Source organism: Ascaphus truei, chromosome 8 (assembly GCF_040206685.1).
Source record: "Ascaphus truei isolate aAscTru1 chromosome 8, aAscTru1.hap1, whole genome shotgun sequence".
Lineage (NCBI taxonomy): Eukaryota > Metazoa > Chordata > Amphibia > Anura > Ascaphidae > Ascaphus > Ascaphus truei.
Genome location: NC_134490.1, coordinates 72,972,374 through 72,990,242, shown reverse-complemented (window position 1 = coordinate 72,990,242; position 17,869 = coordinate 72,972,374). Strand labels below are relative to the sequence as shown.

General features: G+C 49.2%; 1 protein-coding gene across 1 annotated transcript in view; it reads right to left on the bottom strand.

Annotated features, from left to right (window-relative positions):
- The window catches only part of CLSTN3 (calsyntenin 3), a 110,993-nt gene that overhangs the window by 33,222 nt on the left and 59,902 nt on the right, over positions 1 to 17,869 (bottom strand). Inside the window, exons 9-10 of the mRNA XM_075613056.1 lie at positions 9,405 to 9,553; positions 5,593 to 5,819 (exon numbers count right to left, since the gene is read on the bottom strand). Coding sequence (XP_075469171.1) covers positions 5,593 to 5,819; positions 9,405 to 9,553 — 376 coding nt within the window. The remainder of the gene's footprint in view (positions 1 to 5,592; positions 5,820 to 9,404; positions 9,554 to 17,869) is intronic.

The window sequence follows — 17,869 nt, the reverse complement described above, 5'->3', positions numbered from 1 at the left end:
CACAGAGAGTACTAACCCGTCACACACCCAAAGCACAGGCGGACACTCACTGGACTGTTCCAGGTGTCTGCACAGAGAGTACTCACCCGTCACACACCCAAAGCACAGGCGGACACTCACTGGACTGTTCCAGGTGTCTGCACAGAGTACTCACCCGTCACACACCCAAAGCACAGGCGGACACTCACTGGACTGTTCCAGGTGTCTGCACAGAGAGTACTCACCCGTCACACACCCAAAGCACAGGCAGACACTCACTGGACTGTTCCAGGTGTCTGCACAGAGAGTACTCACCCGTCACACACCCAAAGCACAGGCGGACACACTGGACTGTTCCAGGTGTCTGCACAGAGAGTAATCACCCGTCACACACCCAAAGCACAGACGGACACTCACTGGACTGTTCCAGGTGTCTGCACTGAGAGTACTCACCCGTCACACACCCAAAGCACAGGCGGACACTCACTGGACTGTTCCAGGTGTCTGCACAGAGAGTACTCACCCGTCACACACCCAAAGCACAGGCGGACACACTGGACTGTTCCAGGTGTCTGCACAGAGAGTACTCACCCGTCACACACCCAAAGCACAGGCAGACACTCACTGGACTGTTCCAGGTGTCTGCACAGAGAGTACTCACCCGTCACACACCCAAAGCACAGGCGGACACTCACTGGACTGTTCCAGGTGTCTGCACAGAGAGTACTCACCCGTCACACACCCAAAGCACAGGCGGACACTCACTGGACTGTTCCAGGTGTCTGCACAGAGAGTACTCACCCGTCACACACCCAAAGCACAGGCGGACACTCACTGGACTGTTCCAGGTGTCTGCACAGAGAGTACTCACCCGTCACACACCCAAAGCACAGGCGGACACTCACTGGACTGTTCCAGGTGTCTGCACAGAGAGTACTCACCCGTCACACACCCAAAGCACAGGCGGACACTCACTGGACTGTTCCAGGTGTCTGCACAGAGAGTACTCACCCGTCACACACCCAAAGCACAGGCGGACACTCACTGGACTGTTCCAGGTGTCTGCACAGAGTACTCACCCGTCACACACCCAAAGCACAGGCGGACACTCACTGGACTGTTCCAGGTGTCTGCACAGAGAGTACTCACCCGTCACACACCCAAAGCACAGGCGGACACTCACTGGACTGTTCCAGGTGTCTGCACAGAGAGTACTCACCCGTCACACACCCAAAGCACAGGCGGACACTCACTGGACTGTTCCAGGTGTCTGCACAGAGTACTCACCCGTCACACACCCAAAGCACAGGCGGACACTCACTGGACTGTTCCAGGTGTCTGCACAGAGAGTACTCACCCGTCACACACCCAAAGCACAGGCAGACACTCACTGGACTGTTCCAGGTGTCTGCACAGAGAGTACTCACCCGTCACACACCCAAAGCACAGGCGGACACACTGGACTGTTCCAGGTGTCTGCACAGAGAGTAATCACCCGTCACACACCCAAAGCACAGACGGACACTCACTGGACTGTTCCAGGTGTCTGCACAGAGAGTACTCACCCGTCACACACCCAAAGCACAGGCGGACACTCACTGGACTGTTCCAGGTGTCTGCACAGAGAGTACTCACCCGTCACACACCCAAAGCACAGGCGGACACTCACTGGACTGTTCCAGGTGTCTGCACAGAGTACTCACCCGTCACACACCCAAAGCACAGGCGGACACTCACTGGACTGTTCCAGGTGTCTGCACAGAGAGTACTCACCCGTCACACACCCAAAGCACAGGCAGACACTCACTGGACTGTTCCAGGTGTCTGCACAGAGAGTACTCACCCGTCACACACCCAAAGCACAGGCGGACACACTGGACTGTTCCAGGTGTCTGCACAGAGAGTAATCACCCGTCACACACCCAAAGCACAGACGGACACTCACTGGACTGTTCCAGGTGTCTGCACTGAGAGTACTCACCCGTCACACACCCAAAGCACAGGCGGACACTCACTGGACTGTTCCAGGTGTCTGCACAGAGAGTACTCACCCGTCACACACCCAAAGCACAGGCGGACACACTGGACTGTTCCAGGTGTCTGCACAGAGAGTACTCACCCGTCACACACCCAAAGCACAGGCAGACACTCACTGGACTGTTCCAGGTGTCTGCACAGAGAGTACTCACCCGTCACACACCCAAAGCACAGGCGGACACACTGGACTGTTCCAGGTGTCTGCACAGAGAGTACTCACCCGTCACACACCCAAAGCACAGGCGGACACTCACTGGACTGTTCCAGGTGTCTGCACAGAGAGTACTCACCCGTCACACACCCAAAGCACAGGCGGACACTCACTGGACTGTTCCAGGTGTCTGCACAGAGAGTACTCACCCGTCACACACCCAAAGCACAGGCGGACACTCACTGGACTGTTCCAGGTGTCTGCACAGAGAGTACTCACCCGTCACACACCCAAAGCACAGGCGGACACTCACTGGACTGTTCCAGGTGTCTGCACAGAGAGTACTCACCCGTCACACAGCCAAAGCACAGGCAGACACTCACTGGACTGTACCAGGTGTCTGCACAGAGAGTACTCACCCGTCACACTCGCAAAGCACAGGCGGACACTCACTGGACTGTTCCAGGTGTCTGCACAGAGTACTCACCCGTCACACACCCAAAGCACAGGCGGACACTCACTGGACTGTTCCAGGTGTCTGCACAGAGAGTACTCACCCGTCACACACCCAAAGCACAGGCGGACACACTGGACTGTTCCAGGTGTCTGCACAGAGAGTAATCACCCGTCACACACCCAAAGCACAGACGGACACTCACTGGACTGTTCCAGGTGTCTGCACAGAGAGTACTCACCCGTCACACACCCAAAGCACAGGCGGACACTCACTGGACTGTTCCAGGTGTCTGCACAGAGAGTACTCACCCGTCACACACCCAAAGCACAGGCGGACACACTGGACTGTTCCAGGTGTCTGCACAGAGAGTACTCACCCGTCACACACCCAAAGCACAGGCAGACACTCACTGGACTGTTCCAGGTGTCTGCACAGAGAGTACTCACCCGTCACACACCCAAAGCACAGGCGGACACACTGGACTGTTCCAGGTGTCTGCACAGAGAGTACTCACCCGTCACACACCCAAAGCACAGGCGGACACTCACTGGACTGTTCCAGGTGTCTGCACAGAGAGTACTCACCCGTCACACACCCAAAGCACAGGCGGACACTCACTGGACTGTTCCAGGTGTCTGCACAGAGAGTACTCACCCGTCACACACCCAAAGCACAGGCGGACACTCACTGGACTGTTCCAGGTGTCTGCACAGAGAGTACTCACCCGTCACACACCCAAAGCACAGGCGGACACTCACTGGACTGTTCCAGGTGTCTGCACAGAGAGTACTCACCCGTCACACAGCCAAAGCACAGGCAGACACTCACTGGACTGTACCAGGTGTCTGCACAGAGAGTACTCACCCGTCACACTCGCAAAGCACAGGCGGACACTCACTGGACTGTTCCAGATGTCTGCACAGAGTACTCACCCGTCACACACCCAAAGCACAGGCGGACACTCACTGGACTGTTCCAGGTGTCTGCACAGAGAGTACTCACCCGTCACACACCCAAAGCACAGGCGGACACTCACTGGACTGTTCCAGGTGTCTGCACAGAGAGTACTCACCCGTCACACACCCAAAGCACAGGCGGACACTCACTGGACTGTTCCAGGTGTCTGCACAGAGAGTAATCACCCGTCACACACCCAAAGCACAGACGGACACTCACTGGACTGTTCCAGGTGTCTGCACAGAGAGTACTCACTCGTCACACACCCAAAGCACAGGCGGACACTCACTGGACTGTTCCAGGTGTCTGCACAGAGAGTACTCACCCGTCACACACCCAAAGCACAGGCGGACACACTGGACTGTTCCAGGTGTCTGCACAGAGAGTACTCACCCGTCACACACCCAAAGCACAGGCGGACACTCACTGGACTGTTCCAGGTGTCTGCACAGAGAGTACTCACCCGTCACACACCCAAAGCACAGGCGGACACTCACTGGACTGTTCCAGGTGTCTGCACAGAGAGTACTCACCCGTCACACACCCAAAGCACAGGCGGACACTCACTGGACTGTTCCAGGTGTCTGCACAGAGAGTACTCACCCGTCACACACCCAAAGCACAGGCGGACACTCACTGGACTGTTCCAGGTGTCTGCATAGAGAGTACTCACCCGTCACACACCCAAAGCACAGGCGGACACTCACTGGACTGTTCCAGGTGTCTGCACAGAGAGTACTCACCCGTCACACACCCAAAGCACAGGCGGACACTCACTGGACTGTTCCAGGTGTCTGCACAGAGAGTACTCACCCGTCACACACCCAAAGCACAGGCGGACACTCACTGGACTGTTCCAGGTGTCTGCACAGAGAGTACTCACCCGTCACACACCCAAAGCACAGGCGGACACTCACTGGACTGTTCCAGGTGTCTGCACAGAGTACTCACCCGTCACACACCCAAAGCACAGGCGGACACTCACTGGACTGTTCCAGGTGTCTGCACAGAGAGTACTCACCCGTCACACACCCAAAGCACAGGCGGACACTCACTGGACTGTTCCAGGTGTCTGCACAGAGAGTACTCACCCGTCACACACCCAAAGCACAGGCGGACACTCACTGGACTGTTCCAGGTGTCTGCACAGAGAGTACTCACCCGTCACACACCCAAAGCACAGGCGGACACTCACTGGACTGTTCCAGGTGTCTGCACAGAGAGTACTCACCCGTCACACTCGCAAAGCACAGGCGGACACTCACTGGACTGTTCCAGGTGTCTGCACAGAGAGTACTCACCCGTCACACAGCCAAAGCACAGGCGGACACTCACTGGACTGTACCAGGTGTCTGCACAGAGAGTACTCACCCGTCACACTCGCAAAGCACAGGCGGACACTCACTGGACTGTACCAGGTGTCTGCACAGAGAGTACTCACCCGTCACACACCCAAAGCACAGGCGGACACTCACTAAATACTGGATAAGTGAGCACCGTTTTGAAGTCAGAAGCTGCATGCAGACAGAAAGTGTACGGCCGCGTTTATAGAGGGCGTGCGCGACTGGGCGCATAGCACTGCGCGGGCCTGTCGCTCGAGCGATTTCTGCTCTTTGGGTTTGTGCGACGGGGAGCCGTGGCTGTGACGTCACATGAGTGGTTGGCCCTCATTGGCTGAACCGTGCGCGTGACCCGTCCGTCGTGTGGCAAGACAACAAATTTTTTTGTCTTCTCCAGAATGGCGCTCTCTCCATGGGCGGCCTCAGACAAGATGTTTGCCGTCACTACCACTGTAAACGTGGCCTAAGCTGTGTGACAGCGGGGACACGGAGACACGTCCTCCTGCACTGTGCACAATATATATAACGTTACACCTGTGCATGCCCGATGTAGAGAGAGACACAAGGAGATAACCTTAGAGGGACAGAGGGTGAGAGGCAAAGAGAGAGATGCAAGACAAAAGAAAGCAGAAGACGGATAGGACGTGAGGCAAATTGAGACCGCCTGTTACCGGCTCTTGGGGCTCTCTCCTGCTTGTTGGGAGTCAGGGAGTGGGTCACTGAGCAGCTGATCCTCAGGTCGGGGAATATTGGAACCCCTTGGGGTCCCTGAAAGTCCGAGACAGGCCGTGCGGTGCGAGGAGACCCGGAGAGTAGAACTTGCGGAGCATCTGGCTGCAGGACCACGAGATACCCTTCCAAATCCGGCACAGAGAGACAGCCCTCATCGCTGAGACACCTGGGGAGAGAGAGAGAGAGACAGCCGTTATCACTGAGACATCTGGGGAAAGAGACAGCAGTCAACACTGAGAAACCTGGCGAGAGAGACAGCTTTTTTCACTGAGACACACCTGGGGGGAGAGATAGAGAGCAATTATCACTGAGACACCTGGGGAGAGAGAAAGCAGTCATTACTGAGATAACTGGGGAGAGAGACAGACAACCTTCATCACTGGGATACCTGGAGAGAGACAGAGAGACAGAGAGACAGAGACAGACAGCCACACAGCCACCATCACTGAGACACCTGGGGAGAGAGACATAGCCATTATTACTGGGACACCTAGGGAGAGAGAGACAGCCGCCATCACTGAGACATCTGGATGGGGAGTGGAGAGGGAGAGACACACCTGGGAAGAGAGCCAGCTGCCATCAATGAGACACCTGGTGGAGAGAGACTGGGAGGGGGGAGGATTTCTCTGCGCTCTCTCTCTCTGGATAGGCTTCAGCAAAGGGGAGCGCGGTATCAGCCCGAGGAGAAAAACGCGGCTTCCTGGTGAAACGTGTAGAGTCTGTGACAGAGATTGAGCGGCGATTTTCTCCTCCACGATCAGACCATCCGGGACCTCCTTCCCATCTGGGATACCCGCGGTCATGTGGGACGCCGAGACGCGTATATATGTGTTGCGGAGCGGAGGCGGTGAGATTTAAAAACGGATCTGCTGCGATCTCCTACGGATGAAACTCACATCCTGCTGCGTTGCACACAATACTCTGAAGTGAGGAGCGCCCACCTGGGAGAAACTCACAGCTCTTATCCAGAACTTTAATAATATAGAAAAGAACCAAAAAATAGCGATCCTCCTGGGAGCAGATGAAACCCCAGCAGAACTGGCTGCATACTATATCAGCACCTGCTACAGGCTGAGAGACGTCCACTAACCCCCACATCCCTGTGTGTAACTGTTACCCATGTACTGTGTAACCATTATACCATACCCCCTATTATTCCTGTACTGTGTAACCATTATACCCTACCCCCTATAATTCCTGTATTGTGTAACCATTATACCATACCCCCTATAATTCCTGTACTGTGTAACCATTATACCATACCCCCTATTATTCCTGTAATGTGTAATCATTATACCCTACCCCCTATTATTCCTGTAATGTGTAATCATTATACCATACCCACTATAATTCCTGTAGTGTAATCATTATACCATACCCCCTATTATTCCTGTACTGTGTAATCATTATACCCCACCCCCTATTATTCCTGTACTGTGTAATCATTGTACCCCACCCACTATTATTCCTGTAATGTGTAATCATTGTACCATACCCACTATAATTCCTGTACTGTGTAATCATTATACCCCCTATTATTCCTGTACTGTGTAATCATTGTACCCCACCCCCTATTATTCCTGTACTGTGTAATCATTATGCCCCCTATTATTCCTGTACTGTGTAATCATTATGCCCTACCCCCTGTAATTCATGTACTGTGTAAATATTATACTCTACCCCGTTATTCATGTAATGTGTAATCATTATACCCTACCCCCTGTTATTCATGTACTGTGTAATCATTATACCCTACCCCCTGTTATTCATGTACTGTGTAATCATTATACCCTACCCCGTTATACATGTACTGTGTAATCATTGTACCCTACCCCCTATAATTCATGTACTGTGTAATCATTGTACCCTACCCCCTATAATTCATGTACTGTGTAATCATTATACCCCTACCCCGTTATTCCTGTACTGTGTGATCATTATACTTTACCCCGTTATTCATGCCTTGGCAATACTGAAATGTTATTTTGTCATGCCAATAAAGCTTATTTGATTTGAGTGCTTCCCTGACGAAGAAACCCGTGAATAGGAGTTTCGAAACGCGTAGGAAGGTTTGTGGTCATCCAGGGACACCGTAGCTGTACCAACCAGGCGGTGACGTCAGCGGAGGAGACGCTTGCAATTCACTCGGCTGGTATTGAGACCACGAGCATATCAGGAAATCTCCCCGCACCTAACGAACAGACGTCCGGTACCCCACAGCAGGCGGCAACCCCTGGCAAAAGACCCCGTACCACTGCACATGTCCTACTCAAGGACGGTGAGTAGGATTTCAGTTTTACCATTGGCGGAGCAGCACGGCTTCATTTAGCACAAGCGCTTGGAAGCCTCCATTTTCATTTATTCAACAGAAGTTCATCTACTGTTTATTAACCCAATATATGTTTTACACCAATTGTAGATACAATTGTTTTAACCATTAAATGCTCTTTATACTTTAATACCATGTCTTATATTGTCTAAAGGGTAATACACTATTGTGGTGTTTCTTGTATATCTCTTGTCTCCCTCTCTGAGGTATCCATACAAGAAGAAATTTCTGCACAAGACTTTGTTCCATCCATTTTTCCTCAGCGCCATAAGAGGTTATTCTACACACATGCCTTGGCAATACTGAAATGTTATTTTATCATGCCAATAAAGCTTATTTGATTTGAGTGCACAGATACATCCTCCCCCCTCCCAGTCTCTCGCCCCCCAGGTGTCTCTCTGATGGCAGCTGTCTTTCTCTCCGATGAAGCCTATAAACAAAGTAGAAGACCCAAAGAGACATTTCTATTGAGGGTTTGAGCAGCAGTATCACTGGTATTTACTTTAGTCACTTGCACATGTTTTTTTGTATTGGTATATTTGTGTCACGTACACTATTTTAGTTAGCACATATATGTGCAGCTATATTATTGTCATTAATTATATTCATTAACGTTTTTTCACAATTGATATTAGTCACAAATCACTGGGTGTGTATTTTATCTCAAAGAGGTGCGCTACAATTGTATAGTCTGTGTGCTCTCTCTCCCTCTCTCTCCCCTACGGGTCTTTGTGCTCTCTCCCCCTCTCTCTCCTGCAAGTCTCTGTACTCTCTTTCTCTCTCCCCCCTGCGGATCTCTGTGCTCTCCCTCTGTGCTCTGTATGTCCCGATGCTGTGTGCTCTCTCTCTCTCTCCCTTGCGGATCTCTGTGCTCTCCCTCTGTGCTCTGTATGTCTCGATGCTGTGCTCTCTCGCTCTCTCTCTCGCGTATCTCTGTGCTCTCCCTCTGTGCTCTGTATGTCTCGATGCTGTGTGCCCTCTCTCTCTCTCTTGCGTATCTCTGTGCTCTCCCTCTGTGCTCTGTATGTCTCGATGCTGTGTGCTCTCTCTCTCTCTCCCTTGCGTATCTCTGTGCTCTCCCTTTGTGCTCTGTATGTCTCGATGCTGTGCCTCTCTCTCTCTGTATGTCTCGATGCTGTGTGCTCTCTTGCTCTCTCTCCCTTGCGTATCTCTGTGCTCTCTCTCTCCTCTGTATGTCTCGATGCTGTGTGCACTCACCTGATGCTGTTCTGCAGTTTGAGAGGTCTCACTCCCTCTCTCTCCCTCTCTCCCTCTCTCTCTCTCTCCCTCTCTCTCCCTCTCTCTCCCTCTCTCTCCCTCTCTCTCTCTCCTTCCTGTGTGCACTCACCTGATGCTGGTCTGAAGTTTGAGAGGTCTCACTCCCTCTCTCTCCCTTTCTCTCTCCTTCCTGTGTGCACTCACCTGATGCTGGTCTGCAGTTTGAGAGGTCTCACTCCCGGTGTTGGGAACTGCAGCGAGTTGAGATATTCCACGTGCTGCAGAGCACGGCTAAAGGAGAGAGCGTCGTCACCCTCCAGGGACAGCTTTGACTGAGCAGGATTCACATGAACCTGAGAGAGAGATGGGGAGAAAAAGATGAGGAGAGGCAGATGGGAGAGAGGGGGGGAAATAACACACTGTAAAACACACTGACACACGTAATGACAGACACACAGTGATACACAATTTATACATATTGTGGCAAACACAGTGACCCATGCAATGACATACACAGTGACACAATGATACACACAGTGACATATTGTGACACAATGATGCACACAGTAATACATGATACACACTTTGACACATCGTGACTGTCATGTATTCTAACATTTATTTAAAAAAGTAGTTCAGAATCTGTATGTTTCCCATAGCATTAGTCTCTGCTCACTGTGTGTGTTTCCCATAGTATTAGTATCTGCTCACTGTGTGTTTCCCATAGCATTAGTCTCTGCTCACTGTGTGTGTTTCCCATAGCATCAGTCTCTGCTCACTGTGTGTGTTTCCCATAGCATTAGTCTCTGCTCACTGTGTGTGTTTCCCATAGCATTAGTCTCTGCTCACTGTGTGTTTCCCATAGTATTAGTCTCTGCTCACTGTGTGTGTTTCCCATAGCATTAGTCTCTGCTCACTGTGTGTTTCCCATAGCATTAGTCTCTGCTCACTGTGTGTGTTTCCCATAGCATTAGTCTCTGCTCACTGTGTGTGTTTCCCATAGTATTAGTCTCTGCTCACTGTGTGTGTTTCCCATAGCATTAGTCTCTGCTCACTGTGTGTGTTTCCCATAGCATTAGTCTCTGCTCACTGTGTGTGTTTCCCATAGCATTAGTCTGTGCTCACTGTGTGTGTTTCCCATAGTATTAGTCTCTGCTCACTGTGTGTGTTTCCCATAGCATTAGTCTCTGCTCACTGTGTGTGTTTCCCATAGTATTAGTCTCTGCTCACTGTGTGTGTTTCCCATAGCATTAGTATCTGCTCACTGTGTGTGTTTCCCATAGTATTAGTATCTGCTCACTGTGTGCTCCCCATAGCATTAGTCTCTGCTCACTGTGTGTTTCCCATAGTATAAGTCTCTGCTCACTGTGTGTGTTTCCCATAGTATTAGTATCTGCTCACTGTGTTTCCCATAGCATTAGTCTCTGCTCACTGTAAGTGTTTCCCATAGCATTAGTCTCTGCTCACTGTGTGTGTTTCCCATAGCATTAGTCTCTGCTCACTGTGTGTTTCCCATAGCATTAGTCTCTGCTCACTGTGTGTGTTTCCCATAGCATTAGTCTCTGCTCACTGTGTGTGTTTCCCATAGTATTAGTCTCTGCTCACTGTGTGTGTTTCCCATAGCATTAGTCTCTGCTCACTGTGTGTGTTTCCCGTAGCATTAGTCTCTGCTCACTGTGTGTGTTTCCCATAGCATTAGTCTCTGCTCACTGTGTGTGTTTCCCGTAGCATTAGTCTCTGCTCACTGTGTGTGTTTCCCGTAGCATTAGTCTCTGCTCACTGTGTGTTTCCCGTAGCATTAGTCTCTGCTCACTGTGTGTTTCCCATAGCATTAGTCTCTGCTCACTGTGTGTGTTTCCCATAGCATTAGTCTCTGCTCACTGTGTGTGTTTCCCATAGCATTAGTCTCTGCTCACTGTGTGTGTTTCCCGTAGCATTAGTCTCTGCTCACTGTGTGTGTTTCCCGTAGCATTAGTCTCTGCTCACTGTGTGTTTCCCGTAGCATTAGTCTCTGCTCACTGTGTGTTTCCCATAGCATTAGTCTCTGCTCACTGTGTGTGTTTCCCATAGCATTAGTCTCTGCTCACTGTGTGTGTTTCCCATAGCATTAGTCTCTGCTCACTGTGTGTGTTTCCCATAGCATTAGTCTCTGCTCACTGTGTGTGTTTCCCATAGCATTAGTCTCTGCTCACTGTGTGTGTTTCCCATAGCATTAGTCTCTGCTCACTGTGTGTGTGTTTCCCATAGCATTAGTCTCTGCTCACTGTGTGTGTGTTTCCCATAGCATTAGTCTCTGCTCATTGTGTGTGTTTCCCATAGCATTAGTCTCTGCTCACTGTATGTGTTTCCCATAGCATTAGTCTCTGCTCACTGTGTGTTTCCCATAGTATTAGTCTCTGCTCACTGTGTGTGTTTCCCATAGCATCAGTCTCTGCTCACTGTGTGTGTTTCCCATAGCATTAGTCTCTGCTCACTGTGTGTGTTTCCCATAGCATTAGTCTCTGCTCACTGTGTGTGTTTCCCATAGCATTAGTCTCTGCTCACTGTGTGTGTTTCCCATAGCATTAGTCTCTGCTCACTGTGTGTGTTTCCCATAGCATTAGTCTCTGCTCACTGTGTGTGTTTCCCATAGTATTAGTCTCTGCTCACTGTGTGTTTCCCATAGTATCAGTCTCTGCTCATTGTATGTGTTTCCCAAAACATTAGTCTCTGCTCACTGTGTGTGTTTCCCTTTGCATTAGTCTCTGCTCACTGTGTGTGTTTCCCATAGCATTAGTCTCTGCTCACTGTGTGTGTTTCCCATAGCATTAGTCTCTGCTCACTGTGTGTGTTTCCCATAGCATTAGTCTCTGCTCACTGTGTGTGTTTCCTATAGCATTAGTCTCTGCTCACTGTGTGTATTTCCCATAGCATCAGTCTCTGCTCACTGTGTGTATTTCCCATAGCATCAGTCTCTGCTCACTGTGTGTGTTTCCCATAGCATTAGTCTCTGCTCACTGTGTGTTTCCCATAGCATTAGTCTCTGCTCACTGTATGTGTTTCCCATAGTATTAGTCTCTGCTCACTGTATAGTCTCTGCTCACTGTGTGTGTTTCCCATAGCATTAGTCGCTGCTCACTGTATGTATTTCCCATAGTATTAGTCTCTGCTCACGGTGTGTGTTTCCCATAGCATTAGTCTGCTCACTGTGTGTGTTTCCCACAGCATTAGTCTCTGCTCACTGTGTGTGTTTCCCATAGCATTAGTCTCTGCTCACTGTGTGTGTTTCCCACAGCATTAGTCTCTGCTCACTGTGTGTGTTTCCCATAGCATTAGTCTCTGCTCACTGTATGTGTTTCCCATAGTATTAGTCTCTGCTCACTGTGTGTGTTTCCCATAGCATTACTCTCTGCTCACTGTGTGTGTTTCCCATAGCATCAGTCTCTGATCACTGTGTGTGTTTCCCATAGCATTAGTCTCTGCTCACTGTGTGTGTTTCCCATAGCATCAGTCTCTGCTCACTGTGTGTGTTTCCCATAGCATTACTCTCTGCTCACTGTGTGTGTTTCCCATAGCATTACTCTCTGCTCACTGTGTGTGTTTCCCATAGCATCAGTCTCTGATCACTGTGTGTGTTTCCCATAGCATTAGTCTCTGCTCACTGTGTGTGTTTCCCATAGTATTAGTCTCTGCTCACTGTGTGTGTTTCCCATAGCATCAGTCTCTGCTCACTGTGTGTTTCCCATAGCATTAGTCTCTGCTTACTGTGTGTTTCCCTTTGCATTAGTCTCTGCTCACTGTGTGTATTTCCCATAGCATCAGTCTCTGCTCACTGTGTGTGTTTCCCATAGCATCAGTCTCTGCTCACTGTGTGTTTCCCATAGCATTAGTCTCTGCTCACTGTGTGTGTTTCCCATAGCATTAGTCTCTGCTCACTGTGTGTGTTTCCCATAGCATTAGTCTCTGCTCACTGTGTGTGTTTCCCATAGCATTAGTCTCTGCTCACTGTGTGTGTGTTTCCCATAGCATTAGTCTCTGCTCACTGTGTGTGTTTCCCATAGCATTAGTCTCTGCTCACTGTGTGTGTTTCCCATAGCATTAGTCTCTGCTCACTGTGTGTGTTTCCCATAGCATTAGTCTCTGCTCACTGTGTGTGTTTCCCATAGCATCAGTCTCTGCTCACTGTGTGTGTTTCCCATAGCATTACTCTCTGCTCACTGTGTGTGTTTCCCATAGCATCAGTCTCTGCTCACTGTGTGTGTTTCCCATAGCATCAGTCTCTGCTCACTGTGTGTGTTTCCCATAGCATCAGTCTCTGCTCACTGTGTGTGTTTCCCATAGCATTAGTCTCTGCTCACTGTGTGTTTCCCATAGCATTAGTCTCTGCTCACTGTGTGTGTTTCCCATAGTATTAGTCTCTGCTCACTGTGTGTGTTTCCCATAGCATTAGTCTCTGCTCACTGTGTGTGTTTCCCATAGCATTAGTCTCTGCTCACTGTGTGTGTTTCCCATAGCATTAGTCTGTGCTCACTGTGTGTGTTTCCCATAGTATTAGTCTCTGCTCACTGTGTGTGTTTCCCATAGCATTAGTCTCTGCTCACTGTGTGTGTTTCCCATAGTATTAGTCTCTGCTCACTGTGTGTGTTTCCCATAGCATTAGTATCTGCTCACTGTGTGTGTTTCCCATAGTATTAGTATCTGCTCACTGTGTGCTCCCCATAGCATTAGTCTCTGCTCACTGTGTGTTTCCCATAGTATAAGTCTCTGCTCACTGTGTGTGTTTCCCATAGTATTAGTATCTGCTCACTGTGTTTCCCATAGCATTAGTCTCTGCTCACTGTAAGTGTTTCCCATAGCATTAGTCTCTGCTCACTGTGTGTGTTTCCCATAGCATTAGTCTCTGCTCACTGTGTGTTTCCCATAGCATTAGTCTCTGCTCACTGTGTGTGTTTCCCATAGCATTAGTCTCTGCTCACTGTGTGTGTTTCCCATAGTATTAGTCTCTGCTCACTGTGTGTGTTTCCCATAGCATTAGTCTCTGCTCACTGTGTGTGTTTCCCGTAGCATTAGTCTCTGCTCACTGTGTGTGTTTCCCATAGCATTAGTCTCTGCTCACTGTGTGTGTTTCCCGTAGCATTAGTCTCTGCTCACTGTGTGTGTTTCCCGTAGCATTAGTCTCTGCTCACTGTGTGTTTCCCGTAGCATTAGTCTCTGCTCACTGTGTGTTTCCCATAGCATTAGTCTCTGCTCACTGTGTGTGTTTCCCATAGCATTAGTCTCTGCTCACTGTGTGTGTTTCCCATAGCATTAGTCTCTGCTCACTGTGTGTGTTTCCCGTAGCATTAGTCTCTGCTCACTGTGTGTGTTTCCCGTAGCATTAGTCTCTGCTCACTGTGTGTTTCCCGTAGCATTAGTCTCTGCTCACTGTGTGTTTCCCATAGCATTAGTCTCTGCTCACTGTGTGTGTTTCCCATAGCATTAGTCTCTGCTCACTGTGTGTGTTTCCCATAGCATTAGTCTCTGCTCACTGTGTGTGTTTCCCATAGCATTAGTCTCTGCTCACTGTGTGTGTTTCCCATAGCATTAGTCTCTGCTCACTGTGTGTGTTTCCCATAGCATTAGTCTCTGCTCACTGTGTGTGTGTTTCCCATAGCATTAGTCTCTGCTCACTGTGTGTGTGTTTCCCATAGCATTAGTCTCTGCTCATTGTGTGTGTTTCCCATAGCATTAGTCTCTGCTCACTGTATGTGTTTCCCATAGCATTAGTCTCTGCTCACTGTGTGTTTCCCATAGTATTAGTCTCTGCTCACTGTGTGTGTTTCCCATAGCATCAGTCTCTGCTCACTGTGTGTGTTTCCCATAGCATTAGTCTCTGCTCACTGTGTGTGTTTCCCATAGCATTAGTCTCTGCTCACTGTGTGTGTTTCCCATAGCATTAGTCTCTGCTCACTGTGTGTGTTTCCCATAGCATTAGTCTCTGCTCACTGTGTGTGTTTCCCATAGTATTAGTCTCTGCTCACTGTGTGTTTCCCATAGTATCAGTCTCTGCTCATTGTATGTGTTTCCCAAAACATTAGTCTCTGCTCACTGTGTGTGTTTCCCTTTGCATTAGTCTCTGCTCACTGTGTGTGTTTCCCATAGCATTAGTCTCTGCTCACTGTGTGTGTTTCCCATAGCATTAGTCTCTGCTCACTGTGTGTGTTTCCCATAGCATTAGTCTCTGCTCACTGTGTGTGTTTCCTATAGCATTAGTCTCTGCTCACTGTGTGTATTTCCCATAGCATCAGTCTCTGCTCACTGTGTGTATTTCCCATAGCATCAGTCTCTGCTCACTGTGTGTGTTTCCCATAGCATTAGTCTCTGCTCACTGTGTGTTTCCCATAGCATTAGTCTCTGCTCACTGTATGTGTTTCCCATAGTATTAGTCTCTGCTCACTGTATAGTCTCTGCTCACTGTGTGTGTTTCCCATAGCATTAGTCGCTGCTCACTGTATGTATTTCCCATAGTATTAGTCTCTGCTCACGGTGTGTGTTTCCCATAGCATTAGTCTGCTCACTGTGTGTGTTTCCCACAGCATTAGTCTCTGCTCACTGTGTGTGTTTCCCATAGCATTAGTCTCTGCTCACTGTGTGTGTTTCCCACAGCATTAGTCTCTGCTCACTGTGTGTGTTTCCCATAGCATTAGTCTCTGCTCACTGTATGTGTTTCCCATAGTATTAGTCTCTGCTCACTGTGTGTGTTTCCCATAGCATTACTCTCTGCTCACTGTGTGTGTTTCCCATAGCATCAGTCTCTGATCACTGTGTGTGTTTCCCATAGCATTAGTCTCTGCTCACTGTGTGTGTTTCCCATAGCATCAGTCTCTGCTCACTGTGTGTGTTTCCCATAGCATTACTCTCTGCTCACTGTGTGTGTTTCCCATAGCATTACTCTCTGCTCACTGTGTGTGTTTCCCATAGCATCAGTCTCTGATCACTGTGTGTGTTTCCCATAGCATTAGTCTCTGCTCACTGTGTGTGTTTCCCATAGTATTAGTCTCTGCTCACTGTGTGTGTTTCCCATAGCATCAGTCTCTGCTCACTGTGTGTTTCCCATAGCATTAGTCTCTGCTTACTGTGTGTTTCCCTTTGCATTAGTCTCTGCTCACTGTGTGTATTTCCCATAGCATCAGTCTCTGCTCACTGTGTGTGTTTCCCATAGCATCAGTCTCTGCTCACTGTGTGTTTCCCATAGCATTAGTCTCTGCTCACTGTGTGTGTTTCCCATAGCATTAGTCTCTGCTCACTGTGTGTGTTTCCCATAGCATTAGTCTCTGCTCACTGTGTGTGTTTCCCATAGCATTAGTCTCTGCTCACTGTGTGTGTGTTTCCCATAGCATTAGTCTCTGCTCACTGTGTGTGTTTCCCATAGCATTAGTCTCTGCTCACTGTGTGTGTTTCCCATAGCATTAGTCTCTGCTCACTGTGTGTGTTTCCCATAGCATTAGTCTCTGCTCACTGTGTGTGTTTCCCATAGCATCAGTCTCTGCTCACTGTGTGTGTTTCCCATAGCATTACTCTCTGCTCACTGTGTGTGTTTCCCATAGCATCAGTCTCTGCTCACTGTGTGTGTTTCCCATAGCATCAGTCTCTGCTCACTGTGTGTGTTTCCCATAGCATCAGTCTCTGCTCACTGTGTGTGTTTCCCATAGCATTAGTCTCTGCTCACTGTGTGTTTCCCATAGCATTAGTCTCTGCTCACTGTTTGTATTTCCCATAGCATCAGTCTCTGCTCACTGTGTGTGTTTCCCATAGCATTAGTCTCTGCTCACTGTGTGTTTCCCATAGCATCAGTCTCTGCTCACTGTGTGTGTTTCCCATAGCATTAGTCTCTGCTCACTGTGTGTGTTTCCCATAGTATTAGTCTCTGCTTACTGTGTGTGTTTCCCATAGTATTAGTCACTGCTCACTGTGTGTGTTTCCCATAGCATCAGTCTCTGCTCACTGTGTGTGTTTCCCATAGCATTAGTCTCTGGTCACTGTGTGTGTTTCCCATAGCATTAGTCTCTGCTCACTGTGTGTGTTTCCCATAGCATTAGTCTCTGCTCACTGTGTGTGTTTCCCATAGCATTAGTCTCTGCTCACTGTGTGTGTTTCCCATAGCATCAGTCTCTGCTCACTGTGTGTTTCCCATAGCATTAGTCTCTGCTCACTGTGTGTGTTTCCCATAGCATTAGTCTCTGCTCACTGTGTGTTTCCCACAGCATTAGTCTCTGCTTACTGTGTGTGTTTCCCATAGCATTAGTCTCTGCTCACTGTGTGTGTCTCTGCTCACTGTGTGTGTTTCCCGTAGTATTAGTCTCTGCTCACTGTGTGTGTTTCCCATAGTATTAGTCACTGCTCACTGTGTGTGTTTCCCATAGCATTAGTCTCTGCTCACTGTGTGTGTTTCCCATAGCATTAGTCTCTGCTTACTGTGTGTGTTTCCCATAGTATTAGTCACTGCTCACTGTGTGTGTTTCCCATAGCATTAGTCTCTGCTCACTGTGTGTGTTTCCCATAGCATTAGTCTCTGCTTACTGTGTGTGTTTCCCATAGTATTAGTCACTGCTCACTGTGTGTGTTTCCCATAGCATCAGTCTCTGCTCACTGTGTGTGTTTCCCATAGCATTAGTCTCTGGTCACTGTGTGTGTTTCCCATAGCATTAGTC